The 27,957-nt window shown below is 48.7% G+C and overlaps 1 protein-coding gene and 1 long non-coding RNA gene across 2 annotated transcripts; one reads left to right on the plus strand and one right to left on the minus strand.

Annotated features, from left to right (window-relative positions):
• Positions 1–1,205: 1,205 nt before the first annotated feature.
• LOC141085484 (uncharacterized) lies at positions 1,206–9,788 on the minus strand. Its single transcript, XR_012231317.1, has 2 exons — positions 9,654–9,788; positions 1,206–7,538 (listed from the first exon to the last, which is right to left on the minus strand). It is a non-coding gene; the product is annotated as an uncharacterized lncRNA (long non-coding RNA).
• On the plus strand, positions 9,743–25,957 carry WDR89 (WD repeat domain 89). The gene is made up of 2 exons (XM_073570872.1): positions 9,743–9,905; positions 22,901–25,957. The coding sequence occupies exon 2, from the start codon at positions 22,924–22,926 to the stop codon at positions 24,073–24,075; it is 1,152 nt and encodes a 383-aa protein (XP_073426973.1). The 5' UTR covers positions 9,743–9,905; positions 22,901–22,923; the 3' UTR covers positions 24,076–25,957.
• The last annotated feature ends 2,000 nt before the right edge of the window (positions 25,958–27,957 follow it).

The raw sequence follows: 27,957 nt of genomic DNA on the forward strand, positions 1-27,957 counted from the left end.
CATTATAAGAATCCGTAAGTAAAAAAACGCAGGCCAAATCCACACTAAATCCGCATAAAAAACGCGAGGATTTTGACCTGCGGATTCTGCCAAAAGATGAAAATTCCGCCCAGCAATCCGCAACGTGTGCACATCCCCTTATTGTCCTGTGATTTTAGGTCTGATCCAGGGTTGTGGTCTCCAGGAGGTCTGAGGAGCACATTCCTTCTTTGATGTAACAAGACATAAATCCACGCGACACATTCATTCCAGCTCTGTCACAGGTCATCAGAATTTTGTAAACCATTAGTATCCAAAAAATAAAATGTGAATATTGCCTAACATTACAAAGATATTTTTTCCTCTGGAAAATCTGCCATAGCCTGTCCCATCAGTGGTGACAGCAGCAGTCAGACCCTCAGCGAGAAGCAGCTGATGTATTTTTAAGAAAAAACAATTATGGACTTTAAAAAAAAACAAAACATACAGCTGGTCCGGCTGTATGGGCTCCATGGAAGTGCGGGTCTGGTCTACTGGTGAGGACTTCCTGCAGATAGTTCCCCCAATAAACCACAATGTGTGGACACAGCCCGATACAGATCCAAATGCAATAACCGTATTTTTCAGAGAAAAATAAGAAAACCATTTTTTAATAAAATGGTGGTGCTTCTTATAATCCATGCATCTTATTGCTTACCCAGGGGTCGTGGCTGCGGTGAAGCGGTGTCCCAGGGTCGCTGCTGGAGGAGGCAAGAGTGGGGCGATTCTGCAGGTCGCAGGCAGGGATGAGGGGGTGCTCTGATGTGCAGCGCGCTGGTGCGGGGGTCTCTGGCGGTTGCTGGCTGCTGCTCTCTCCGGTGCCCAGCGGTGCTGCGTGGGTGTCCGGCAATGCCCGGGGCTCTGCCGACATTTTGCGACATGCCAGAGCCCCGATACTTCCACGGTTCCCTGTGCGTGTGCAGTGGACTCCGCTAATTTGTCCACTCACGCAGCACCGCTAGGCACTGGAGACACCTGCAGCAGCGGCCAGCAACCACCGGGCACCACCCCCCCCCCCCCCCCCCTTTCGGCCTACACCCACAATAGCAGTAAGGCATGTACGCTTTATAAGACGCACCAGAATTTTCCCAACTTGAGGAAAAAAGTGCGTCTTACAAAGCGAAAAATACGGAAATCCACTAATGTCACACCGAGCTTTATCATTCTAGAAATGAAAATTCAACTCATATCTGTCAAACTATTTTATTACAAGTCAAATAGAACTAAAATATATAAATATATGTATACATACACATGAATGATAATTAATTAGTTTTAGAAATCAAAACAATGAATTAAGGCACATTAAAGATTAATGACAAAAAAAAAAACATTTTGCACCAAAGTCCCCGGGCACTTCAGCTGCAAAAATAGGGATTTTTGTGTACTCACCAAGAATCCTTTTCTCCGAGCCAATCATTTGGGGGACACAGACAGTGGGTGTTATGCTGCTTGCCAATAGGAGGACACCAAGTAAACCAGAAAAAAAAAGTTAGCTCCTCCCCTGCAGTATACACCCTCTCGCTGGATAAGATTTCTCCAGTTCAGTGAAAAAAGCAGGAGCATAAACAGTGAACAATAACCATAACTATGTCAAAACCTAAGAATGCTACAGTGAGCCAACAGGCTAAACAGGGTGGGTGCTGTGTCCCTAATAACTGGCTCAGAGAAATGGATTTTACTGTGAGTACATAAAAATCCCTATTTCTCCTATGCCTCATTGGGGACACAGACAGTGGGAAGTCCTAAAGCAGTCCCTGGGTGGGGAGCATACATCTGCTAATACCCCATGTACCAGAGTCAACACTGTGGTACTACCGATTGCAAGATGCGTCTGCCGAGAGCTGCGTCTGCAGAGGCCTGAGAATGAATTTGGTAATGTTTTGTAAAAGTATGCAGACTGGACCAAGTCGCAGCCTTGCAAACCTGTTCTGCCAAGGCCTGGTGCCGAATGGCCCAAGAGGCGCCCACTGAGCGGGTAGAGTGTACCTTAATCCCTGCTGGGACAGGCGCGTTCCTGACACGGTAGGATTCCTGAATTGCCAAACGAATCCACCTGGCTAGCATTGCTTTTGAAGTGGCTAGACCCTTCCTATGCCCCTCTGGAAGTATGAACAGGGCATCTGACTTGCGGAATGGAGCTGTCCGCGAGATGTACCATCTCAGAGCCCTAACCACATCCAGGGTGTGGAGGGCCTTCTCAATGCGATGGACTGGTGCCGGACAAAAGGCAAAACAATTTCCTCATTGTGATGGAAAGAGGAGACTACTTTGGGCAGGAAGAACGGGGACGTCATGAGAACTGCCTTGTCCTGATGAAAATTCAGGAACGGAGGACGGCAGGACAGGGCCGCCAATTCCGAAACTCGTCTAATTGACGTAATTGCCACTAGAAAGACCACCTTCCAAGAGAGAATGGTCAGTGGCACGTCCTGCAGCGGTTCAAATGGAGCCTCTAGTAAGAACCAGGTTAAGGTCCCATGATTCTAATGGCCTTCTATAAGGAGGCCCCACATGGGAAACTCCCTGAACAAACGTCTTGACCTGAAGTTTGGTGACAATTTTGCGTTGGAATAGCACTGACAAGGCCGAAATTTGGCCCTTGAGCGAGCTAAGCGGGAGGCCTGACTTTAATACGGATTGAAGGAATGCCAATATGGCCGGAATGGAAAACACTAGAGGGGATCGACCATGATCCTTGCACCACGAAAAGGTTTTCCAGGTGCGGTGATAGATGCGCATGGACATAGGCTTCCTAGCACTAATCATGGTGGAAATTACGTCGTGAGAGAACCCAGCCTGTGCTAAAATCCAGGAATCAATGGCCACGCCGTCAAAGACAGGGCCCCATAGTCCTGGTGGTAAATCAAGCCCTGTGAGTAGATCCATGCGATCTGGAAGTCGCCAGGGGACGTCGGCAACTAGTTGCATTAGTTCAGCGTACAATGATCGGCGCGGCCAATCTGGCGCGACTACTGGTCCTCCCTCCATTTTGATCTTCTTGATGACCCTCGGAAGCAAGGGAAGAGGGGGAAAGATGTACGGGAGCTGGAACCGGTGCCACGGCAGAACTAGGGCATCCGCTCCGATGGCACATGGATCGCACGATCGGACAATGAATCGAGGAACCTTGTTGTTTAGTCTTGAGGCCATGAGATCCACATCTGGAGTCCCCCACTGATGACATCTACTGAAAGACTTCCGGATGAAGAGACCACTCTCCCGAGGCAAGGCCTTGGTGACTGAGAAAACCTGCTGCCCAATTCTTTACGCCCGGGATGTGGATTGCTAAGATGGGCGAATGGTTGGTCTCGGCCCAATGGAGGATGTGACTCTCTTCGTGCATGGCCATCCTGCTCAGAGTACCTCCCTGGCGGTTGATATACGCTACAGTCGTGGCGTTGTCGGATTGGATCCTGATGGGGTGACCTGCGAGGAGATGGTGAAAACTCCCTAGAGCTAATCTGATCGCTTGTATCTCTAAAATGTCGATGGGGAGACGTGACTCTCGAGTTGACCAACGACCCTGTGCCGTGTGGTGACGAAAGACCGCACTCCAGCCTAGAAGACTTCAGTCGGTGGTTACTACCAACCATCTTACTGGGAGAAGAGACCTCCCTTGATTCAGGGAGGACTTCAGTGTCCACCACTTGAGGGCTTATGTGACCCGCAGGGACAGAAAGAAAGAACCAACGGTCCAGGGAGAACGGGTTCTTGTCCCAAGCCAACAGAAATGCATGTTGTAAGGGAGGGAGATGAAACTATGCGAATGGGACTGCTTCAAATCGCTACCACCATCTTTCTGAGAACGCTTATGCCGAAACGAATGGTGAGGATGATGGGAAGAAGAAAATTCTATCTTGTATCCGGAGGCCACCAGCTCCCTAACCCGCTTGCTGTTGACGACCGCGAGCCAGATGTGACAGAAGGAAAGTAGACGACCGCCTACTTTGTCGGTGTCTGCCGAATACCGCAACAAGTCATTGCGTAGAAGATCTATGAGATCTGGCTCCCATAGATCCAGATGCCCTAGGCCTGGGCTTCCAAGAGCGGTTATGCAAAACACAAGCCGCGGAGACACAATCACATGTTTCTCAATGCAAGCAATGACTAGCCAGGTCTTTCCCCGGGAAGGGCAGTCTCTTTGCATATTTCCCATAAGGGATGGGGTCATTGCTCTAGAATCACTGCGTTGAGAAACATGTGATGGTGTCTCCGCAGTGTTGGATGTTGATCTCCATGAGTTCATTCATCCTCATTTTTCACAGTCTTTTACTAGGCATTGCTCCTACTAGCCAGTTTCCTACTCCACACTGATGAGGGGCAATACCCCGAAACAGCTGTCTGTGGATGGATACCATGTTTTGGCATAGGTGGTTTCCTTTATTGGAGACTGCCCTTCCCGTGGTTGTTCCTTCCCGGGGAAAGACCTGGCTAGTCATTGCTTGCGTTGAGAAACATGTGATGGTGTCTCCGCGGCTTGTGTTTTGCATGGTTTTGCATATTTCCCATAAGGGATGGGGGCATTGCTCTGGAATCACTGCGTTGAGAAACATGTGATGGTGTCTCCGCAGTGTTGGATGTTGATCTCCATGAGTTCATTCATCCTCTTTTTTCACAGTCCAAGAGCGGTTAGACTTGGGATCCTCTGTCTCCGCGTGGGGACCGACCTGAACCGGAAGAGAAGGTAGAAGAAGACCAACTGGAGTTGTTGCGAAGAGATCGAAAACACGTCGGCCGTTGGTTCCGAAACGGCCGAACAGCCTTTTGTTGAGAAAGGAATTTACTTTTTCCCCCGGTAGTATCAGAAATGAGCTGGTCCAGTTTCTCTCCAAAAAGACGACCATTTTGATATGGCAGAGAAGTCAACGATCTTTTAGATGTGGCATCTGCCCGGCAGTTTGAGCAGCGCAATTGGCGGCATCTAAAGAAGAGTCCACTACAAAGTCCGCTGCGTGAATTATCTGCCTGGCGACACTGGTTGCCTCCGGGTGGAAGATTGGTGCCCTGGAAGGCTGGAATTAAGACTTATGCCCAAGCGGCCATTGCCTTCGTGACCCAAGTCGCCGTGAAAGATGGAAAAAGCGCCACTCCTGAAGGTTCAAAAACTGAGCGGGCAAGGTAGTCAATTTCACGATCGGAGGGGTTTCTGACTGAGGAGCCCTCAGAAACGGATAGGAGCGTCCACCGAAGGGGACTGTAACCAATCCTTCATTAGGTCTGGAACAAAAGCGTATTAGCCTCAGTAGACTTTTGCCCTGTGAACCGCTTATGTGGCCGATCCCTATGTTTCTGGACAATGTCCTTAAACTCCGGATGGCTGGTAAATAACCTGCATACACGTTTGGTTCTCTTAAATGAGATAGCGTGTGCTGGAGCGGGAATATTTTCCTCATCCAACTCCAGAATCCTGTTGACTGATTCTATAAGAGAATCAAGCAACTCTTGGTCATTTGGGGGATTCTGAGGGGCTTACGTGTCAGATTCGAATTCAGAGTCGTGCTCACTGCGAACATTAGGAGAGGGAGAGCGAGAGACAGAACTCACCGATGCGGAAGCGTGAGCGTGACTAGGGGACGCGTCATAGGTCCGCTTTCTAGAGACCTGACCATCCCTTGAACAAGTACGGCCCCTGCTGGTGGACGGTTCCCGGCCGTCGCCAGAGCCCTTCTTGGGAGGTAAAGACGCTTTCTGACTTAAAGAGGTCTCCCGGAGTGAGTCTATAGCCTGGGTCGGTGACTCCACCGACTGTGACAGGGACGCAGCCCACTCAGGGGGATTAAACGCAGGAAGTCTGTCAGCAGCGACAGCGGCGAGGAACGTTTGAGCGCAGGCCGGGTCACAGCCCGTGCATAACGGATTAGTCTGGGCAAGGCATTCTTGCAAGTGGTACACAAGGTAAAAAATGCGGTGCGCTTCTTAGCAGCCCGTTTAGCCTACTTAGATTGAGACATAGCGCTCCTGAAAGGGTTAAAAGCAGAGTCTGGTCTGCAGCTGCAGGGAATGTGCTGGGAACGGGTTAAGCTTTGTTCTGAGGGCAGATGCAGCTTACCCCGGTCCTATGCTGTGTCCACGGGAGGAATAGCGGTGGCCCTGTGGTGTCACCCGATATCAGGCAGAGTGCGGGCCTCACAGTCCGAGTCAAGAGAAGGCTGAAGTAAATGACATGGCCCCCGAGACTAGGATTGCGCGTCTCATAAGGGACGAGAGGCGCCAAGGCGGGGGGGACGGCAGCGCTAGCGTGGGCGGCGCTATTCAAATTGCGGCCTAGTAGGCCAGAAAAGCCAGGGACTAAACTTTTTGCCTACCCACGGTAAGCGCCGAGAGCGGGGGGAGGGGGTCTTCGCCTGTGCACCTCCACTGAGACAAAGTCAGCACCTCTCCCGGGAAACAGGAACCGACCCCATACGTCTACTCCAGTGCTCAGGCCGGCCACGCTGTCCGGGACCACCCATGCAGGTCTTCTCATCCTCCTGGGCTGATGTAGCAGAGCTAGAGGCATTCTTAAAGGGGTATGCTCAATCGATCCTCCCTATGGGCAGGGGAATGAAGAGCTATGGGGTTGATTCAGGACATTCGGAAGCGCTGTTCCAGTCTTTTCCATTGCACTCCATGCTTCATCTGTTCTGCTCCAGAGCCCTCGTATCTGTGGATTACCGGGACAGTAAAGGAACCATCGCCAGAGGAATCAGCCCCGTTCGTCGCAGGAAAGTGTACGGGGAGGTATACTCCGCGTGCTTGCCTGTTGTTGGTTCGGGGGGAGAGCGGGCCGTAGAAAGGAACAGTCGCCCCCTTCACTCCGTTAATTAACAATTAAAAATTTGCAGAAAAATCAAAAAGGAAAATAAAAACAGTGGGGTCTGAAGCCAGATCCAAGTGCCTCCTACAGACACTAAGCAAGAACTGGAGAAATCTCATCCAGCGAGAGGGTGTATACTGCAGGGGAGGAGTTAAATTTTTTTCTGGTTTACTTAGTGTCCTCCTAGTGGCAAGCAGCATAACACCCATTGTCTGTGTCCCCCAATGAGGCGTAGGAGAAATTATATGGCGGTACTTAACACAAAATTCATTTCTCATTGAATACACTATAGGACACGAGCGTGGGTAAAGGGAAGGGGATCTAGGTGGGCCCTGTGCCATAGATAATACATCCTAGGATGACCCAAAAAACATAAAACAAAGCCCCGAAAAAAAGACAGAAGCATCAAAGTACAGACAGTATGTAAGGCAAATATGGTAAAGGTGAGAACTAAATATTGGATAAAGGAAATCAAAAGGTGGTAGACCCCCACAGGACCAACCCTAGCAAGCCGTCGGAAGAGGGGAGGGTAATTTCAGAGATCTTAGACTCATCTATTGGACATCGGAGGGGCGCTGGGTCACACCTATCCTGGCAGAACACGGATGGTGGAGACACCAGCACTGCACTTGGTGGAGAGATGACAAATGATGAATTGGCATCCAAAGAGGTCACTACTGTGGAGGGCACGGTGAGAGAAGATGGAGGAAACCCACAACACCTAGAAGAAAACAAAGACATTTATGTAAGAAAAATCCTGCCTAAGTTGTACAAAAAGACATGGCCACCCCTCCCAATATTCACACCGTGATCTAATGACCATCAGCTAAAATGTACAACCTGAACATGAGGTTATTACTGTACATTCTGATCAGACTGTATGAAGCCCACTACCACATCACAGCAACCAAAACAGGGGGGCCCTAGCCTTAAAGGTGCAGCGCCGGGGGAAAACCTTGGTTACAGCGGCAGCGCACCCGGCAGGGCGAGCGGCAGCGCACTTCCTTCCCTAGGCAGACCCCGAGCACAAAGTCCCATGCAACCTACACCCACTTCCCCAGGCAGACTCCCAGCATGCAGTCCCATGCAAGCAACATCACCCCCTTCTCCCCAGGCAGACCCCTCCTTCAGCATGCACACGCAGCCCCAAGCAAGCATCACCCCCTTTTCCACAGGCAGTCCCCCCTCCAGCATGCACACGCAGCCCCATGCAAGCAACATCACCCTCTTCTCCCCAGGCACTCCCCTCCAGCATGCACATGCAGCCCCATGCAAGCAACCACCCCCTTCTCCCAGGCAGACCCCTCCTTCAGCATGCACACGCAGCCCCAAGCATCACCCCCTTTTCCACAGACAGTCCCCCCTCCAGCATGCACACGCAGCCCCATGCAAGCAACATCACCCTCTTCTTCCCAGGCAGACCCCCCTCCAGCATGAACATGCAGCCCCATGCAAGCAACATCACCCTCTTCTCCCCAGGCAGACCCTCCTCCAGCATGCACATGCAGCCCCATGCAAGCAACATCACCCTCTTCTCCCCAGGCAGACTCCCCTCCAGCATGAACATGCAGCCCCATGCAAGCAACATCACCCCCTTCTCCCAGGCAGACCCCCTCCAGAATGCAGCCCCATGCAAGCATCATCACTCCCTTCTCCCCAGGCAGACCCCCCCAGCATGCACATGCAGCCCCATGCAAGCATCACCCCCTACTGCCCAGGCAGACTCCCCTCCAGCATGCACATGCAGCGCCGTGCAAGCAATATCACTCCCTTCTCCCAGGCAGACCCCCTCCAGAATGCAGCCCCATGCAAGCATCATCACCCTGTTCTCCCGAGGCAGCCCGCCCTCCAGCATGCACATGCAGCCCCATGCAAGCAACATTACTCCTCCCCAGGCAGACCCCCTACAGCATGCACATGCAGCCCCATGCAAGCAACATTACTCCTCCCCAGGCAGACCCCCTACAGCATGCACATGCAGCCCCATGCAAGCAACATCACCCTCCTCTGCCCAGGCAGACCCCCCCTCCAGCATGCACAAGCAGCCCCATGCAAGCAACATCACCCTCCTCTGCCCAGGCAGACCCCCACTCCAGCATGCACAAGCAGCCCCATGCAAGCAACATCACCCTCCTCTGCCCAGGCAGACCCCCACTCCAGCATGCACAAGCAGCCCCATGCAAGCAACATCACCCCCTCCTGCCCAGGCAGACCCCACTCCAGCATGCACATGCAGCCCCATGCAAGCAACATCACCCCCTCCTGCCCAGGCAGACCCCACTCCAGCATGCACATGCAGCCCCATGCAAGCAACGTCACCCCCTTCTCCCAGGTAGACCCCCTCCAGAATGCAGCCCCATGCAAGCATCATCACTCCCTTCTCCCCAGGCAGACCCCCCCAGCATGCACATGCAGCCCCATGCAAGCAACATCACCCCCTTCTTCCCAGGGAGACCCCCCTCCAGCATGCACATGCAGCCCCATGCAAGCAACATCACCCCCTTCTTCCCAGGCAGATCCCCCTCCAGCATGCACATGCAGCCCCATGCAAGCAACATCACCCCCTTCTCCCCAGGCAGACCCCCCTCCAGCATGCACATGCAGCCCCATGCAAGCATCACCCCCCATCTGCCCAGGCAGACCCCCCCTCCAGCATGCACAAGCAGCCCCATGCAAGCGACACCCTTCTCCCCAAGCAGACCCCCCTCCACGCAAGCAACATCACCCCCTTCTTCCCAGGCAGACCCCCTCCAGCATGCACATGCAGCCCCATGCAAGCAACATCACCCCCTTCTGCCCAGGCAGACCCCCAGCTCGTGCATGAACATTCACTTACCTGATCTGTGACCCCCTATGACATGTGCTCTATGGAGAATGACCCCCCCCAAACCACTCCAAATCCGCACAAAATGCTCCAATTCCCGCCATGACACCCACAGCTTCCTCTCTCTGCTCTGTTCTATGGAGGAAGAGGCGCCGCCCCTTCTGGTCACATGGGCATGACGTCAGCAGAGGTCCTTTAGCCGACTTGGATTTAGCCTCTACCATGGGCATGTAGGGCTTCACTGACGGCTGTCGTAATTCTCAGGTGAGTGTTCTGTATACATGCGATATGTGAGTGCAGTGCAGCTGTTAGTGCCCGCTGGGGGTTGTAGTTCCTCATCAGTGTCACAGCACAAGCCTGTGAGGCTGCTGTTACTGCTCCGTACATGACAGGCATTGTACTACTGTATTTTTGCATTGTGTCCAGAGGTTGATGATGATATTTTAGCTCTTAAAGGGGAAATTTCTCATTTTCTACACTTCTTCAGAGCGTCTACACTAATGTATGTGTAGTGAGAAAGCAGCTTAAGTATCCAGCTCCTGTGTAGACCTGCGCGTCTCCATGGTTACAGCTGGCAGACAAGCCTTGGGTACGCTTGTTGTGCATGTGTACACACATTGCTCTGCATAGGAGCTGTGTACACAAAACGGTACGATTCTCGATGATTAAAGGGATTGGCCATTCATCGTGACAATCTTATTTTTTATTATTACGGTACTTAAATTTGTGTTTCAGGGTAAAAATCATTTTTGCAATTAGGTTTTGATAAAGTAACCCCGTCTGACTTCTGTAGCTTCTATTTTGTACTGTCTATTGCTGGCTGCTGAATGAGTTAACTGAGAATTTGTCAGTGAGTTCGGCCTGTCCAGTGGGGAGTCTGTAAATTTTATCTGACTTTTTCTGAGCTCAAAGTAGATTGTGGTGGGGAAATGAAGAGCCTGGGGTTCCAGGTTTATAATATTACCCCTGATCAGTCTGAATGGGAGCGAAGCGGCATTACCCAGGAACGGTCAGTCCAGTGTGTGGAGCTGCGCTGCCCGCCCTCTGTTTTGCCTTTTTCCGTTTGTAGTGAGACCTCTGTACACTTCTTGTGGTCCTCCAGTCCCGCTGTCCGTCCCTGATCTCTTACAGGTATATAGAAAATTTCTGTGATGTGGCCCGTCATATGGAACATTATATGCAGTACTGTAATATGGACCTGTCACTGGGATTGCGCGCAGGTGTACTATGAAAAACCGCAGCGGTTCAGAGAAAATGACTGGGTCAGGGATTATAGGGAGAGATGAGACCAGCAGGGCACGGCTTCAGGCGATCTCTCCATGTGAAATGTCAGCTGGAGCAATGGGGACCGGGGATTATTCATCCCAGACACATCATACCTGGCAGCCACATTCGGCAGCGTTTCATAGTAAAATATATCTGGCCGCAATAGAGGAACCGGCCTCGGATTCATATGGCAAAAATCAGCTGACTGTTCCCTTTAAATGACGTCTATGGGAGTTACAGAAATGATCCGAGTCATTGGTTCTCATTTAGGGCAGGTGCTGATGACTATTTGCTGTCCTAGAGCAATTTGACAAAACATTGGATCGCACCCAGACCAATGTTAGTCTATGGGGCCGCACACACGTCCAATAATTTCTTTGAAACAGTGAGTCCGGGGAGACGAACGCTGCAGGCCTGAGTTTGATCCAATATTCAGATCACACTTGGCCATGCGAGTCAAGAGCCTGTGGGAAACCATTGGACTGCACTCTGATGACATATAAGTGCAGCCCGATTTCTAGACTGACAGAGAAGATGGTGATATTTTTATTTTTCTATCTTTTTCACGTCCGAGGGAATCGGATCACACTATGATGACACTGATCAGGGCGCGATTAGCATAATTGCCCCAATTCTCATGGATTGGTGGTGTGACCGCAGGCTATGACTAATTGGTTAGAATAATACATATGACTCTGATTCTATAGTGGACATTTATGATCTCTTTTATGTGTTAACTTTTTTTTCTGACAATTAGCGAAATCCCTTCCTTTATTTTATTTTTTTAGGGAAAAAAATTACTTTTATACAGATGTATAACAATAATATACCTTTGCAACTGAACCGTTAAACTTCTTTTAAAAAATCCATTATTTATTTATTTTTCATATATTTATTATGTATGCAAAAACGCCAATGAATAATTTGAAAGTAAATAAAAAAAATCCAAAATAATTATTTCATGACATGGATGTAGTACTCAGTTTGTCCACCAGAGTGTGCTATTGCTCCAGTAGTGACCTGTAGGGTCATCAGAAAATTACCCCATTCATAATCCTGCAGCTTTATTACATGGATGACACTGAATACTCTGTACCAGTGAGTGTGCAGGGCATTGGGACTACGCAAGCTGTACGGACCTCTATAAAGCAGGGTCCCCTCTCTATGCGCACTGTGAATGGTGCCTCTTCTCTATAGTTGCCTTTGGCATGTACACATCTCGTGGTCGGTAATGTCCCCTGGGCGATGGAAAAAGAAGAAAATTGCTTTGTTAAAGTGAGGATTTTTCTTTTTATATAATCCTACTGCTATTTCGAAAACTGCCATATCCAGAACTGTAAAAAAAAAAAAAAAAAAAATTGATTTAGCATATATATATGCATCACATAATGACATCACACTTTCCCCAGTACCGGAAGTCCGCTGCCTCGGAGTAACCTTTGACTCTGCCCTGTCCTTCAAACCGCACAGCCAAGCTCTTTCTACCTCCTGTCGCCTCCAGCTCAAAAATATTTCCAGAATCCGTCCTTTCCTCAACCCTCAGTCTACTAAAATGCTTGTGCATGCCCTCATCATCTCCTGCCTCGACTTCTGCAACATCCTTTTCTGTGGTCTCCCTGCTAACATTCTCGCACCTCTCCAGTCCATCCTTAACTCTGCCGCCCGACTAATTCATCTCTCTCCTCGCTACTCCTCCGCTTCTCCCCTCTGCAAATCTCTTCACTGGCTTCCATTCCCTCAGCGTATCCAATTCAAATGACTAATACTGACCTACAAGGCCATCTACAACCTGTCTCCTCCATATATCTCTGAGCTACTCTTCCGGTACCTTCCCTCACGTAATCTCCGGTCTTCCCAAGACCTCCTTCTCTCCTCCACACTTATTCGCTCCTCACCCAACCGCCTCCAAGACTTCTCCCGAATAGCCCCTATTCTCTGGAATTCTTTGCCCCAACATGTCCGACTATCAACCACATTTGGATCCTTCAGACGAAACCTGAAAACCCACCTCTTCAAGAAAGCCTACAGCCTGCAATGACCCCGCTACCTCCTTCTCTCTCACCACTACCGGTGATCTCACCTCAACCAACACCAGAACTGCTGCAACCCACCAACCTACTGTCTCCTTCTCCACCATCCTGTAGCATGTAAGCCCGAAAGGGCAGGGTCCTCTCTCCCCTCTCTATCAGTCTGTCATTGTTAGTTTTACTGTAAGTGATATCCGTAATTCGTATGTAACTCCTCATGTACAGCACCATGGAATCAATGGTGCTATATAAATAATAATATATATTTTATAGCATTTTTGATCGATCAAAATATTGTGACTTTGATGTGTCCCGCTTGTACAGGGAATTATTACTGAGCAAGGATAGCCAAATTAAAACCTTCTATGGACATGGCCCATAAATAACGCAATGCCCGTGCAGTGCTGGAGCGTGCATGTTTATGGTAGAGTCAATGGTGGTTAGGAACATGGACGCTCCGGCACTGCACGGTCATTGCATTATTTATGGGGCATGTCCATAGAAGGTTTTAATTTGGCCATCCTTGCTCAGTAATAATTCCCTGTACAAGCGGGACACATCAAAGTCACAATATTTTGATCAATCAAAAATGAAAGACTACAGATCTTATAGGAATGGGGAATATTCTGTATTATTACAGTTCGGAAGCCTAAAACAGAAGCTGTCAGTCCCCCTGACATGTCCATTTCAGTATATACTTGTATTCCTCACTATTTGGAAGCACCTTTTCTTAGATTTCTGCATGCCTCTTTTAGGCCAAGGTTTTGCAGCATTTTTGGCTTTGGCACGTGTTGTCTGGCCAAAGATCGCTGTATGAGGTTGCAATATCGCAGCATTACGGTCACTTTGCATGAGGTCAAGCAACTCGGAAAATGTTGAAACCAGCTGCATTTTTTTGCACCATGTCTGAGTACCTTGTGGGTCACAATGCAACTTCATTCACCTGCAATGTAGCACCATCTCTGGTGCATGAGCCATGTCCTCACCAAAGCCATCATGTAGTCCCATCTGCGCATTACCGGTCCCTATACACGATCTGGGGACACAAGATGATGAAGATGTTTTCTTATCACCTATTCCTAGGATTTACCATCACTTTGAATTCTGTGGCGGTCCGACTTCTGGAACATGAAGCAGATGCACTATTAGTATAGCGCTATGTCTGTCACGGGTGTGTCAGAGGCTGCAGACAAGTCGCACTGCATCTAGCTGCAGAAGGTCTCTGTGTTTGGCCTTGCAGATGCCTTCTGACTCTTTGACCCAGTGGCTCTAATTGACACCCCTGGACCTGGGTGTTTATAGACTCCCAGCCTGCTGCTTGGGAGTTGCTGATGATATTTCCATTTCCCTCTGTTGAGGCTTGGAGCTATAGCAGTCGGTTATCTTCCTCTTTGGTGCTGTTAGAGGACATCTGTGTTTCATCTCTGAGTCTACTCAAGATGTGTTCTCCTTGTTCGTCTATCCCAGCTGTCTTGAGTGGTAGTGGGGATCGACCAGTGCCAACCCCATCATTCTCTAAGTAGGGCTTATCACCAGGGTCAGGCAGGGATTAGGTTTCTGCTCGGCGACAGGTGCAGAACCTATATAGGGACGTTTAGGGCAGGCAGGGTGATTTTAGATCTGCCTAGGGGGTCTCCACTCTCCCCTTCTCTAGTGTTGGGCTCAATTCCCCTCATCCCTTCACGTTACACTTAATCTCCCGTCACACATACCAATCTCGCTAACGAGATTGCTGCTGAGTCACAAGTTTTGTGATGCAACAGCGATCTCACCAGCGAGATTACTGTGTCTGACAGCTATCAGCGACCGGCTCCCCTGCCGGGTATCGCTGATCGTTCCTGAAAGGTCAGGACTTTTTTGGGTCGTCGGTCTCCCGCTGGCCAGCACGCATCGCTGCGTGTGACAGGCGGGAGAGCAACAACCAGCGATAAGCGCGCTGGTAACCAAGGTAAACATCCGGGTTTCTAAGCAGCGCGCAGTGCTTAGAAACCCGATGTGTACCTTAGTTACCAGCGGCTGATGCAGGGAGCTGGTAACCAAAGTACACATCGGGTTTCTAAGGGACGCGCGCCGCTTAGAAACCCGCTGTGTACCTTAGTTACCAGCTCCCTGCATCAGCCGCTGGTAACTAACGTACACAGCAACGCTCGGCGTTTCTGATCGCTGGTGAAGTTGCCTGTTTGGCAGCTCACCAGAGATCATGTAGCGACTCACCAGCAATCCTGACAAAGTAATATCGTTGTCGGGATCGCTGGTGAGTCGTTATGTGTGACGGGGCCCTTAGGCTTTCTTACACTATGCGTGAGTGTCCCTTTTTAATATTTCCCTACTTGCCGGCCCTTTATTTTCAGCCAGGTAACCAGGGCCACTATATAAGAAAAAAAACCACTACACAAACTGCATCCCCTTTATTTTCAGGATCAATTATCTTACGCCAGACTCCACCATTGATAAAGCGATGGCGTCATACATTCCCGGGAAGAGTAACAGAGAAATGTCACAATGCATAGTTAATAGAGGCTCCAGGAATATCAAATAAATGGGGAGTACAAGTATCTACTAAGATATATCAAGAGCCTGAATAGGAAGGAAAAAAATAATATATTCATAATTTTCCAGGAGGAATAATATGGGGAAATTACAATCCCGAACACTTCCTCTTGAATTATTTAATGAAGAATACAAGTATCTTGCAAGGGAAGAGTCAGACGGCCGTGTAACTCGGACGAGGATAGCAACGCAATGTTTGGACTGGCCTTCGGCTCTCCCGACCCGAGCGTGACCTTGGCATAGAAATATATGAATCTGTCATGTTCGGGTAGGGAGAGCTGCCGGCCAGTCCGAGCATTGTGTTGCGATCCCTATCCGAGTTTTACTGTCGTATCACTCTTCCCTAAGACAATAAAGGTATGTCAAGATGGATAAAACCCCCTTTATTTAATTCACAAATTTCCAGGAGGAATAATAGAGGAACAAATGCGGAAAAAGCCGCTGAACTTTCATCTAATGGGGATAAAAGAATTTAATGTCGGAAGAGGTGGCAGGCCGAGGGTAAATTGGGTCTAAATGTATAATGTTTAGGGTGCATTACTGCCGGGGTGGCTAGACGCAGGAGTCTGCTGCATTACCGCAAACCGATCATGGTTGTAAGTGCATGCAGCAGCCGCACGTTACATATCCAGGACCTGTAGAGAAGAGATGCAGAACATGGCGGCAGTGCAGGTTCACCCATGGTATTATGTTCTAATATTCGCATTTTCTCAGAGGGTTCGGATCATCCGGGGCTGCCCCTCATCCTCATTACTTTGGGTAGGAATATAGGCTGTGTGCGTTTAATCTCCGAATGACACGCGGGATTATCCTTAATCTGACTGGCCGCCGGTTTACAAATCTCAATGTCACACACACAGCCTGTTATTGCTTCCTGATTTATTTATTTATTTTTTGATTCCCCTGGTCTGTATCCACTAAAAGTCAGGAGAAAAAAATACACATCAATCTGGCGTTACTGCACGAGCCCTGCGATATTCTGCTCTCACTAATGTAACCATTAAGGAAACCGTATCTATTCATGCACTCGCAAGTCACCTGCGCAGTGCAGAAGACCTCAGCTTGGATGGACCGGTTGTGTGGAGAAAGAAAGAGCTGAAACGTTATCTGTAACCCATCCTAAGCGAGGCTATCATTAGACGCAGTGTCACCCGGTGCTGACCTGACGCTGGCTCCAGGCCCACGGTTTCTAAGCTTGCGTTGCTCAAATTTCACGGGAAAAAACTGCTAATCAAGCACCACACTTAGCAAATCAAATCTGGGCAGGAACGGGAGGGTTTGGCGCGGCCGTTACCGACCAGCAGATCACTATGATCTGTCAGAGACACCGCACTACACTTGCTCATAGAGCCAGTGCACGTGTCCTGAGTACAGAAGCAGTGCTAAGAGTTACCTGGGGAGCAGGGCAGCAGAGGTGACAAAGCGTGCTTCAACTAATAGTGTCAGAGAAGCCAGAGAACTCAGATTATGGCAAAGCAGAAGTCATACACAGTACAGACCAGCGAGGTACAGGAGGGATAAACAGACGGGAGGTCAGACAAAGCCAAAGGTCATACACAAGATATCAGTACAGTACCAGGGAGGAGACAGAGCGGATAATCAGGGCCAAGCAGAGATCAAAACCAAACAGATATAGGAGGTACCAGGCAGAATCCAAAGCGATATCCAGAGAACAGACCGAGTCATACACAGAAAATCAAGCAACCAGAACACAGCACTAACACACTCAGGGGTCACCACACAATGCCAAGGGCAAGAGTATAACTGACAGGGATGGGAGCGTCCTGAGGCTATAAGAAGCCTCCCCCAGAACCAGGGAGAGGCCACAATCATAGCCCCAGGTGTGCAGGTAAGCCTGCACCGGGCTCAACCTTTAACCCCAGAAATGCCAGTCATCAGCACTGGTTCCAAACATTAACCCCACGTGTGCGAGTCAAACCCGCACTGAGATCATGACATGATCGTTTGGGCAAGGTCTCGGCAGGTGCCAGGGGGGTAGTAAAGTTTAATTGACAGCACCGGCCATAGATCAGCTTCCACATATGGGGGGGGGGGGTCATCTAGCTTCAAAGGAAGTTTGGGTTCACTTTCAACTACTACTGCAGCCTGTCGTTTGCTGGTAGATTCACATTTCGGCGGCAGCAGCATGGAATTTAGGACGAGTTTTCAACGCAGAGTTTGCAGTAAGTTTTCACGCAGTTTTCTGCAGATATTTCTATGACTGTCTCAATTATCTGAATGGGGTCTTTAAAAATTTAAGTTTCTTGCTGTGCAAATGATCCCGTCTGAGATGGACTTTCAACAAATCTGCTGCATGTGAATAAATCATTAAAGACCCCATAAACATTAGGGGGAAAAAAAATGAACCGATTTTGGTGGGCTTGGCCAATTGTCTAAAAATGTATGGGGACCTCTTCATAACTGTCCATGAAAGAAGATATCAGGGAAGTCAAGGATTCATGTCTTCTGGTAGTTAACACAGGAGCGGTCAGCAGAGCCTGGCATTCATGTGGAGTCTTGATAGAGACCTGTCAGCCAAACGATCTTATCTAATAAGTATGAGCAGCTTTACGCCTCATGCAGAGCACAGTGTAATGGCACATGGTGTCTGTTGTAGCAGAACTCCATGTTTCGCCGTATGGCGCTTCATCAGGTGCTGTATGTGGGAGAAATCCTCTTCTCTGGAAGCAATGGAAGAAAAACTCCAAAGTGCAGCATGTGCTTTTGTGTGGGATTAGTGGCATATTGCGGGACAATAGGGCCCCATGTACCTCTAATGGTGTATGGAGTACAATTCTAGAAAATAAGAATAACTTGCCAGATAACCACATTGCAGCAGGGGCTTCAGCTGTAATGCTTTATCTTCTTGTGACCTCCTTTTTTTTAAAGCATAATATACTTCAAACAACTCCGTAGTGATGGGAATGTGAATATAATAGGTTGAGATAACATTTTGGAATTTTGGAAAACTGTATTATACCTGATGCAAGGCCTCCGGGGGGGGGGGGGGGGGGGGGGCAGTCCACGACACCAAGATTCTAAGGACCCCCGTACTTAGTCACCAATGTGGATGAGTTCGGTCTATAGTCTAATGTGCATGGGGGCCCACCCGACACACGTCAGCGGAGATAAGGATCTAGCATGCCCAATTTCGGACTGACTATCCTTTTGTTCGCTGACAGATAAGCTGCAGTTAGAGACATCTGGCTATGGCCCTCTCGGAAACACAGGAGCTCTCAGTCCTGTGTATGGAGAAGTCTGAGGAGAGAGCAGCCGGCTGAACTGTCATTTGCCCGACAGCTATCTAAAGTGTATGGGGGGCTTATGCAGTTCACAAAGAGATCCCTGGGTCAAGCGTCCTCTCCTTACACCGTACACTCGGCATATCGCAGCGCATTCAGACTTCTTTTCTCCCTGTGTATCACTAGTAGACGCACTGCCAATTATCTACAGATGATTGAGTGTTGTTGCGGGGTAAGGGTGTCTTCTGAAGGCGCTGTATGGTAGCCCACTGGTCTGTATAATGTGAAGGAGTAAAAAAGAAACAAAAAAAAAAACAAAACAATCCAGTCACTATTTTGTATTGCAAATATCTTAAATTAATTTGCAGTATTTTTGTCAATATTTTTGCAGCAATTATTACTTTTATCAGCCTCATTTGGAAAATAAATCCTTGTGATTAAACACATATTTAGGTAAGACTTGTACAAATGTGTAAGCTCGCCGTGCATCACTGGTAGGCTCGCTGCCCGCCGTTCATCACTGGTAGGCTCGCTGCCCGCCGTGCATCACTGGTAGGCTCGCTGCCCGCCGTGCATCACTGGTAGGCTCGCCGTGCATCACTGGTAGGCTCGCCGTGCATCACTGGTAGGCTCGCTGCCCTCCGTGCATCACTGGTAGGCTCGCTGCCCGCCGTGCATCACTGGTAGGCTCGCTGCCCGCCGTGCATCACTGGTAGGCTCGCTGCCCGCCGTGCATCACTGGTAGGCTCGCCGTGTATCACTGGTAGGCTCGCTGCCCGCCGTGCATCACTGGTAGGCTCGCTGCCCGCCGTGCATCACTGGTAGGCTCGCTGCCCGCCGTGCATCACTGGTAGGCTCGCTGCCCGCCGTGCATCACTGGTAGGCTCGCTGCCCGCCGTGCATCACTGGTAGGCTCGCTGCCCGCCGTGCATCACTGGTAGGCTCGCCGTGTATCACTGGTAGGCTCGCTGCCCGCCGTGCATCACTGGTAGGCTCGCTGCCCGCCGTGCATCACTGGTAGGCTCGCTGCCCGCCGTGCATCACTGGTAGGCTCGCTGCCTGCCGTGTATCACTGGTAGGCTCGCTGCCCGCCGTGCATCACTGGTAGGCTCTCCGCCTGCCGTGTATCACTGGTAGGCTCGCTGCCCGCCGTGCATCACTGGTAGGCTCGCCGTGTATCACTGGTAGGCTCGCTGCCCGCCGTGCATCACTGGTAGGCTCGCTGCCCGCCGTGCATCACTGGTAGGCTCGCTGCCCGCCGTGCATCACTGGTAGGCTCGCCGTGCATCACTGGTAGGCGCGCTGCCCGCCGTGCATCACTGGTAGGCTCGCTGCCCGCCGTGCATCACTGGTAGGCTCGCTGCCCGCCGTGCATCACTGGTAGGCTCGCCGTGCATCACTGGTAGGCGCGCTGCCCGCCGTGCATCACTGGTAGGCTCGCTGCCCGCCGTGCATCACTGGTAGGCTCGCTGCCCGCCGTGCATCACTGGTAGGCGCGCTGCCCGCCGTGCATCACTGGTAGGCTCGCTGCCCGCCGTGCATCACTGGTAGGCTCGCCGTGCATCACTGGTAGGCTCGCTGCCCGCCGTGCATCACTGGTAGGCGCGCTGCCCGCCGTGCATCACTGGTAGGCGCGCTGCCCGCCGTGCATCACTGGTAGGCGCGCTGCCCGCCGTGCATCACTGGTAGGCTCGCTGCCCGCCGTGCATCACTGGTAGGCTCGCTGCCCGCCGTGCATCACTGGTAGGCTCGCTGCCCGCCGTGCATCACTGGTAGGCTCGCTGCCCGCCGTGCATCACTGGTAGGCTCGCTGCCCGCCGTGCATCACTGGTAGGCTCGCTGCCCGCCGTGCATCACTGGTAGGCTCGCTGCCCGCCGTGCATCACTGGTAGGCTCGCTGCCCCCGTGCATCACTGGTAGGCTCGCTGCCCCCGTGCATCACCTATTATCTAAGGAGGATTTGATATGTGTTATCCGATGCTCTGAGAGGAATAGGTGTCTCCCGGAGGCACTATGTGACGGCACCCAGGTATAGATATTGCGAAGGGGTAAAATAATAAATCTCAACCAAGCAAGTCCCTTGTTTAATATTCCAAATACTTTAAATTGATACACAGCATTTCCTTTGTGAATTTTTGGACAGTTTCCGCTCAAGTCATTATGACTTTACCAGCCTCATTTGGCAAAATCAAATTAATTAAGCAATTGAGAAGACACAACTAAAATGATCTGAAGCCTCCAGGGAGAGTGTCTTCTAATTGCTGCTTGTTCATCTCTGTGTACAGCAACAGTGGCTGCTTTCCCAGGCGCAGTACTGAATGTGAATAGGCCTTTATCTTGTCATCCGCAACATTTAACACTCGGGTCCCCACATTTATTCATGTCTTGTGAAAATGTTGCAAAAGTATCCAATGAATTCATCACTGTAGCGCTAAGGTCTTAAAGGGATTTTTGAGAAACATCTGTTGCCTGGAGGACGAGGCTCAGTACGCTTCATGGTTTGGTGCTTCGCTAAGTGCCGTGGGCATCAGTCACCACACATTGATAGGTTGCCTAATAGTGATATTTCTTTAAAACCACTTTAAAATGGATCTGTGACCAGATTTAACAATACAAACTGCCGGCATTCTTAAATAGATCTCTTGGATCTCATGAGGCTGGTGTACTTATCATGATATCTAAAATCCTTGTGAGACTTGTAAAATGGTAATGTTGGTAACGGGAGGGAACGCTTTAAGAAAAAGAATTTATGCAACAGTTCTTCCATAATGTTAAAACTAAGCACACCAGCCTCATTGGGTTTGTGTAATCTATTTAATAATGTCTGCAGTTTGTACTGGGAAATCTGGGACCCATCTGATTTTAGTCGTGGTCTCCAACCTTTGGCTGTCAGGGCAGGGCATGCTGAAAGTTGCAATTTCACAACATTTGATGAATTAACGGAGGAATTAGTTATTTACATTCACAGATTTTGGGTAAAACAAAAACAAATTTCTACAGCCTCTATGTATCAGAGTTCATATTAAGCTGGAGAATGAGCTAACAGTCAAATCGATCAGCAAGCTCATTCTGACAACAGGGTTTGTAATCTTTATCTCTCGTTTCCTGAATGATCTTCTGCACTGATTGAAAAACAGCAAAAAATGAAATTGTTTTGATCATAAATTGGCTCGGTGCTACCATCACCGGTCACTTATTCTTCAGTCCGCTGTGTAATGTACAGTGATGTGTAGAGGCTGTAGAAGCGAAACAGCCCAAAATTTCTAATGAAAAAAGCTTTTTAGTCAAATGTAGGGAAAACTAAGTTCTCCCAAAAGTGTCCATATTATTTAAAAGGGTTTTCCGGTTTTGGAAACCCCATCGCTGTACTTGGCCGCAGTTTGCTAAAAACAACAAACTGTGCTTTACTCACCCTTCCCAGGTCCAGTGATGAGTCCCTGCTGCCTGTTATTCTCTGCAGCTCGTCAGCGAGATGAGCAGCTTGTGCCGCTGAGCTCACTGGTTGTAGCGCCATTGCTGTGATGTCAGTTCTGGACCTGAGGTTGCACAGTTGTTTTTGTTTTTTTACTCAAAAGGCAGCCATACTTAGCAAAAACCCTTTCTAAAGGGGTCATCCCAAAGGAAAATTTAAAAGTGGATGTTCTCCTACCAGATGGGTGCCACTTCTTCATACTCTGCACTCCCGTCTTCTGGTTTCTTCTTCCTGTGTGACCGCTGCAGACAATCACTGGCTTGCATGCAATACCTGCTGATGGAAGAAGAAGCCAGGAGACTTGTGGGGGGGGGGGGGGGACACGGTGCAGAATACGATGGAGTAGGGTGAGCTGAGTATGTGCATCGCTGATTTACTGGTCTTTTATAACCCTATACCATTGGATTTGCTCCAGTTTGGTTATCGCACCCTTGGTCTTTGTGAGGGCACAGTCACCTGTTCAGTATGTGGTCAGTATTTAGCATCAGTATTTGTAAGCCAAAACCAGGAGTGGAACAATCACAGGAAAAGTATAATAGAAACACGTCACCACTTCTGTATTTATCACCCACTCGGGCTTACAAATACTGTGGAATACTGATCAAATACTGAACGTGTGGACTGGGCCTTGTCTGAGATCTGCGGTTTAAGTCACCTGTACCATCATTGGTTCATCTAATTGCTTTTAATTTTGTATTTTAGATCTCAAGAATATTGTCCCCACCATGGACGCTTTAGAAGAGCAGTTTTCACACCTCGCCATTGCCAAGCGTGCTGCCATGAAAGATGGCACGACTTACATCCTCGGCATTGACGTGTCAAATTCAGCGGAGGAACAAAACGGTCAGACAATTGCCATTTTGTGTTCCGACAAAACAATCCGCTTATATAACAGGGAGACCATGACCTGTCTCCATGAATATAACGCCCACCCGGGCACGCTGAGCGGCGTCCGTTTCTGCCACACAAACGCCAACCTGGTGCTTTCAGCTTGCAGCGATGCCACTGTAAAACTTTGGGATGCTCGGGTGTCCGGTGCTGGAACGGTACAGCAATATACCGGTTACCCCTCAAACGTCTTCATCAGCTTCGATGTCAGTTGTAACGACCTAGTCATCTGTGCGGGCACAGAGAAGGTGGAAGATGACGCGTTTCTGGTCTTCTGGGATGGAAGATACTCTCTGAATACCAAGTCTAAGGAGCCGCTTGGAGCTTATTCAGAATCTCACAACGACGATATCACCCAAGTTCGCTTCCATCCAACCAACCCAAGCCTGGTGGCCACTGGTTCCACCGACGGGCTGGTCAACGTGTTTGATATTGGTGCCGATAATGAAGGCGATGCGCTAACTTCCACCTGCAATTCCGACTCTTCTGTGAACATTGTTGGTTGGGCGGGAAGGGACTATAAGCAGGTATATTGCCTGACTCACAACGAAGGCTTCCTCTGGTGGGATCTCTCCCAGGTGGACACGGAGGAACCCATCACACTCTGTAAAGTAGAGGATGTAAGGGAAAACGTTGGCGGATGTCACATCAACTATCTCATCGGGGGTTTCTATCATGAAAGTTGGAATGCATTGTTCCTTCTCGGGGGGTCTCACAATGGTGATATCAGCTTGCTAAATTGTGTTTTGGGTAGGGTCGCACACTTAAAAACCTTAACCGGAGGGCACACCGACATTGTGCGTTCGGTCTACTGGTGCGGAGGAGATGACTCTTTGATAACTGGAGGGGAAGATGCTCAATTGCTTTTATGGAAACCAAAAGTTAAAGAGGCATCATCTAAAAAGAGAGACTCCATAAAAATGTCTTCCTCTGTGCAGCAGAGGGTTCGCGTGCATACCACCAAATCATTTCTGACCAAGCAAAAATGATCGAAATTAGGAGAGAAGTTGTGGTTATGAGCTCAGGGATTTCTGTATAATGATCAGTACCTAAGGCTTTTTGTTGTATCTGCTTCTTGCCTAAAACAGAAGCAGGAAAGTAGAAGGTTCTCCAACATTGTAGGTATCGCTTTACATGTTTGCCAAGAAATAACTGTGTAACATCGGCTGGAAATAAAGACGCGTGTCCATGAAGATATTAGGCGTCGGATTTCTGCGTTTACTCCGCAGGGATCCAGACCCTCACATTCTGCAGTCTCCTGCTGTTTATCTACTGCAGAGGAGATTGCAGAGGAGATAGCCTCAGGAGAAATTTGCTGCAAGGCAAAGTCCTTCTGTCCTCCTACTGAGCATGCTCATGGGACGATCTCCCATTGGAGATCGGGAGTCATGTGCTCAGGTCCAGCTCCAGATCTCATTGGTCCATCTCAGAGATCTGGAGGCTTGCGGAAGGTCCCGGCTGCTATAAAAGGCGCGCATGGCTGTTCCGCCATGCGCTAGTATAGACTTACTTGCTGCTGTGTGTATGAGGACGGATGTATGATTCTGGTAAATGACTCATTATAAAACCCCTTCCCTCTGATATTACGTATGTGGTTAGGGACTGAGTTTAGAATCAGCGCCAGCGCTCCTCTGCTGCAACATCCACAGCTGCTAGCGTACGACATTGCGCTTGTGCCTTAGCCTTGTCGTTTAGCGGCAGTGTCCACGCCGCGCTGCAGTAGCAGCCCCTTTGCGTCCGCAGTTGCGACGCTCCGCACACGGTAGGTCTAGACTGACGTAGTGCCGCCATCTGGGGCTACTCCTGTGACCTGATACCGTGTGTGCGTTTTTACTGAGTACTGTGACCTCAACAGGCTGTCTTTTGTGTTTGTACTTATTTGGCGTCTCTGTGAATTACCTGAGATTGCTCTGCGCACCTGGGTGACGTTTAACCCTGTGCGCATTACCGCCATATTGCTCCTACCACCACTTAGCAGCGGTTATATCACCTACTGCACGGTGGACCCCGAGCGGCGAACGCACTTTATTATTTTTATTTAGTGCGTTCCGCCGTGTATGAAATGATCCGATTTTACCTACAAGTGAGAAAATATGCTTAAGCAAGACACCATATGGTGGCCCTGGCACGGATCAGTAGAGGCTCCACGATTAATTCCATGTGGACCCTAGTGTTTCATTATTTAGGAATGTTTTGGTTCGAGATCCCGCTATACTTAATACAATGCCGTCTGCTGAATACTGAGGGGCACTGCCTCTCTTCTTGGTCTTATCTTTTAAGAAGATGTGTATAGTGGCACAAGGTGCTTAAAAACTAAAATAAATGGCGTGGGAGTGCCACAAAATTATTGACCATAGTTCTAGAGATGCCTGCGGTGGCTTATGCCACCTCGGACTTGGGATAGAAATGTACTTGTGTCCTGTAGAGGCCTAGAAAAGGACGGAGGCAAGAAAGTAAAGCTGTAGGGTCAAATACTATGCCAGGACTGCAGGCAAAATCTTTTTAATTTGTTCTCACTGGATATATCATGAATATTTTAAGAGATGCCATTATCTATATTTTGAGACGTGTGTTATGGGGGGGGGTTTTAATCGCCTTTTTTTTTTCTTTTTTTTTTTTTTTTTTAAACTGGAAAATTCTGTTTTAATTGGAGCTGAAAACCTTGGTTTTAATTATCTATGGATTTATGAAGTCCTCTAATCACAAAGATGTCTAAGGTCAATGGCGTCTCTTGGGGTCCGATATTGAGTAACGGGTGTAGTTGTACAGATGCCTTATTGCACTTGTATATTATATATTTTACGGTATGTGGAACGTTTACCTATTTTCTGAACATCCTATTTCTTCAAATTAAATGAGTTTTGTACTTTGTGTTTCGCAGTTCCTTCCCTGTGTTATATGTATGCAGTAAGGCTTTCCAGTCCAATTGTGGTCTGCACTGATGGGTGTGTGGCCACTCTTAAGTCACCCTGTAGTACAATATTGTCATCCACATTGAGCGGCTCAGTACTGGACACCATAGGGGAATGTCTTTGTACATGCAGGGACCCAAGGTTACTACTTCCCTTGCCTTGGTGTTATAGCACATTTTCAAGATGTCACCTCACAGAAACTATGTATCCAGCTCCGGATTTTCTTTCAAGCTTCGTCAGTGACTCGGTACATGAGCCTGTAGGTGTTTGAACCTTAGGCCACATTCACACGTTCAGTATTTTAAATCAGTATTTATAAGCTAAAACCAGGAGTGGCACAAACGGAGTAAAAGTATAATACAGTTGTGGTCAAAAGTATTGACACCCCTGCAATTTTGTCAGATAATACTGTTTCTTCCAGAAAATGATTGCAATCACAAATTCTTTGGTATTATCTTCATTTAATTTGTCTTAAATGAAAACACACAAAAGAGAATGAAGCAAAAAGCAAAACATTGATCATTTCACACAAAACTCCAAAAATGGGCCAGACAAAAGTATTGGCACCCTCAGCCTAATACTTTGTTGCACAACCTTTAGCCAAAATAACTGCGACCAACCGCTTCCGGTAACCATCAATGAGTTTCTTACAATGCTCTGCTGGAATTTTAGACCATTCTTCTTTGGCAAACTGCTCCAGGTCCCTGATATTAGAAGGATGCCTTCTCCAAACTGCCATTTTTAGATCTCTCCACAGGTGTTCTATGGGATTCAGGTCTGGACTCATTGCTGGCCACCTTAGAAGTCTCCAGTGCTTTCACTCAAACCATTTTCTAGTGCTTTTTGAAGTGTGTTTTGGGTCATTGTCCTGCTGGAAGACCCATGACCTCTGAGGAAGACCCAGCTTTCTCACATTGGGCCCTACATTATGCTGCAAAATTTGTTGGCAGTCTTCAGACTTCATAATGCCATGCACACGGTCAAGCAGTCCAGTGCCAGAGGCAGCAAAGTAACGACAAAACATCAGTGAACCTCCGCCATGTTTGACTGTAGGGATCGTGTTTTTTTTTCTTTGCCTCTTTTTTTTCTCCTGTAAACTCCATGTTGATGCCTTTGCCCAAAAAGCTCTACTTTTGTCTCATCTGACCAAAGAACATTCTTCCAAAACGTTTTAGGCTTTTTCAGGTAAGTTTTGGAAAACTCCAGCCTGGCTTTTTTATGTCTCGGGGTAAGAAGTGGGGTCTTCCTGGGTCTCCTACCATACAGTCCCTTTTCATTCAGATGCCGACGGATAGTACGGGTTGACACTTTTGTACCCTCGGACTGCAGGGCAGCTTTAACTTGTTTGGATGTTAGTCGAGGTTCTTTATCCAACATCCGCACAATCTTGCGTTGAAATCTCTTGTCAATTTTTCTTTTCCGTCCACATCTAGGGAGGTTAGCCATAGTGCCATGGGCTTTAAACTTCTTGATGACACTGCGCACGGTAGACACAGGAACATTCAGGTCTTTGGAGATGGACTTGTAGCCTTGAGATTGCTCATGCTTCCTCACAATTTGGTTTCTCAAGTCCTCAGACAGTTCTTTGGTCTTCTTTCTTTTCTCCATGCTCAATGTGGTACACACAAGGACACAGGACAGAGGTTGACTCAACTTTAATCCATGTCAACTGGCTGCAAGTGTGATTTAGTTATTGCCAACACATGTTAGTTGCCACAGGCAAGTTACAGGTGCTGTTAATTACACAAATTAGAGAAGCATCACATGATTTTTCAAACAGTGCCGATACTTTTGTCCACCCTCTTTTTTTTATGTTTGGTGTGGAATTATATCCAATTTGGCTTTAGGACAATTCTTTTTGTGTTTTTTCATTTAAGACAAATTAAATGAAGATAATACCAAAGAATGTGTTTGCAATAATTTTCAGGAAGAAACTGAGTATTATCTGACAGAATTGCA

Source organism: Dendrobates tinctorius, unplaced genomic scaffold (genome assembly GCF_039654945.1).
Source record: "Dendrobates tinctorius isolate UK_male_01 unplaced genomic scaffold, ASM3965494v1 ptg000006l, whole genome shotgun sequence".
Lineage (NCBI taxonomy): Eukaryota > Metazoa > Chordata > Amphibia > Anura > Dendrobatidae > Dendrobates > Dendrobates tinctorius.

What these genes read in the sequence shown, in the direction of transcription:
- WDR89 (XM_073570872.1), top strand. Translation starts at nt 22,924, where the DNA reads ATGGACGCTTTAGAAGAGCAGTTTTCACACCTCGCCATTGCCAAGCGT.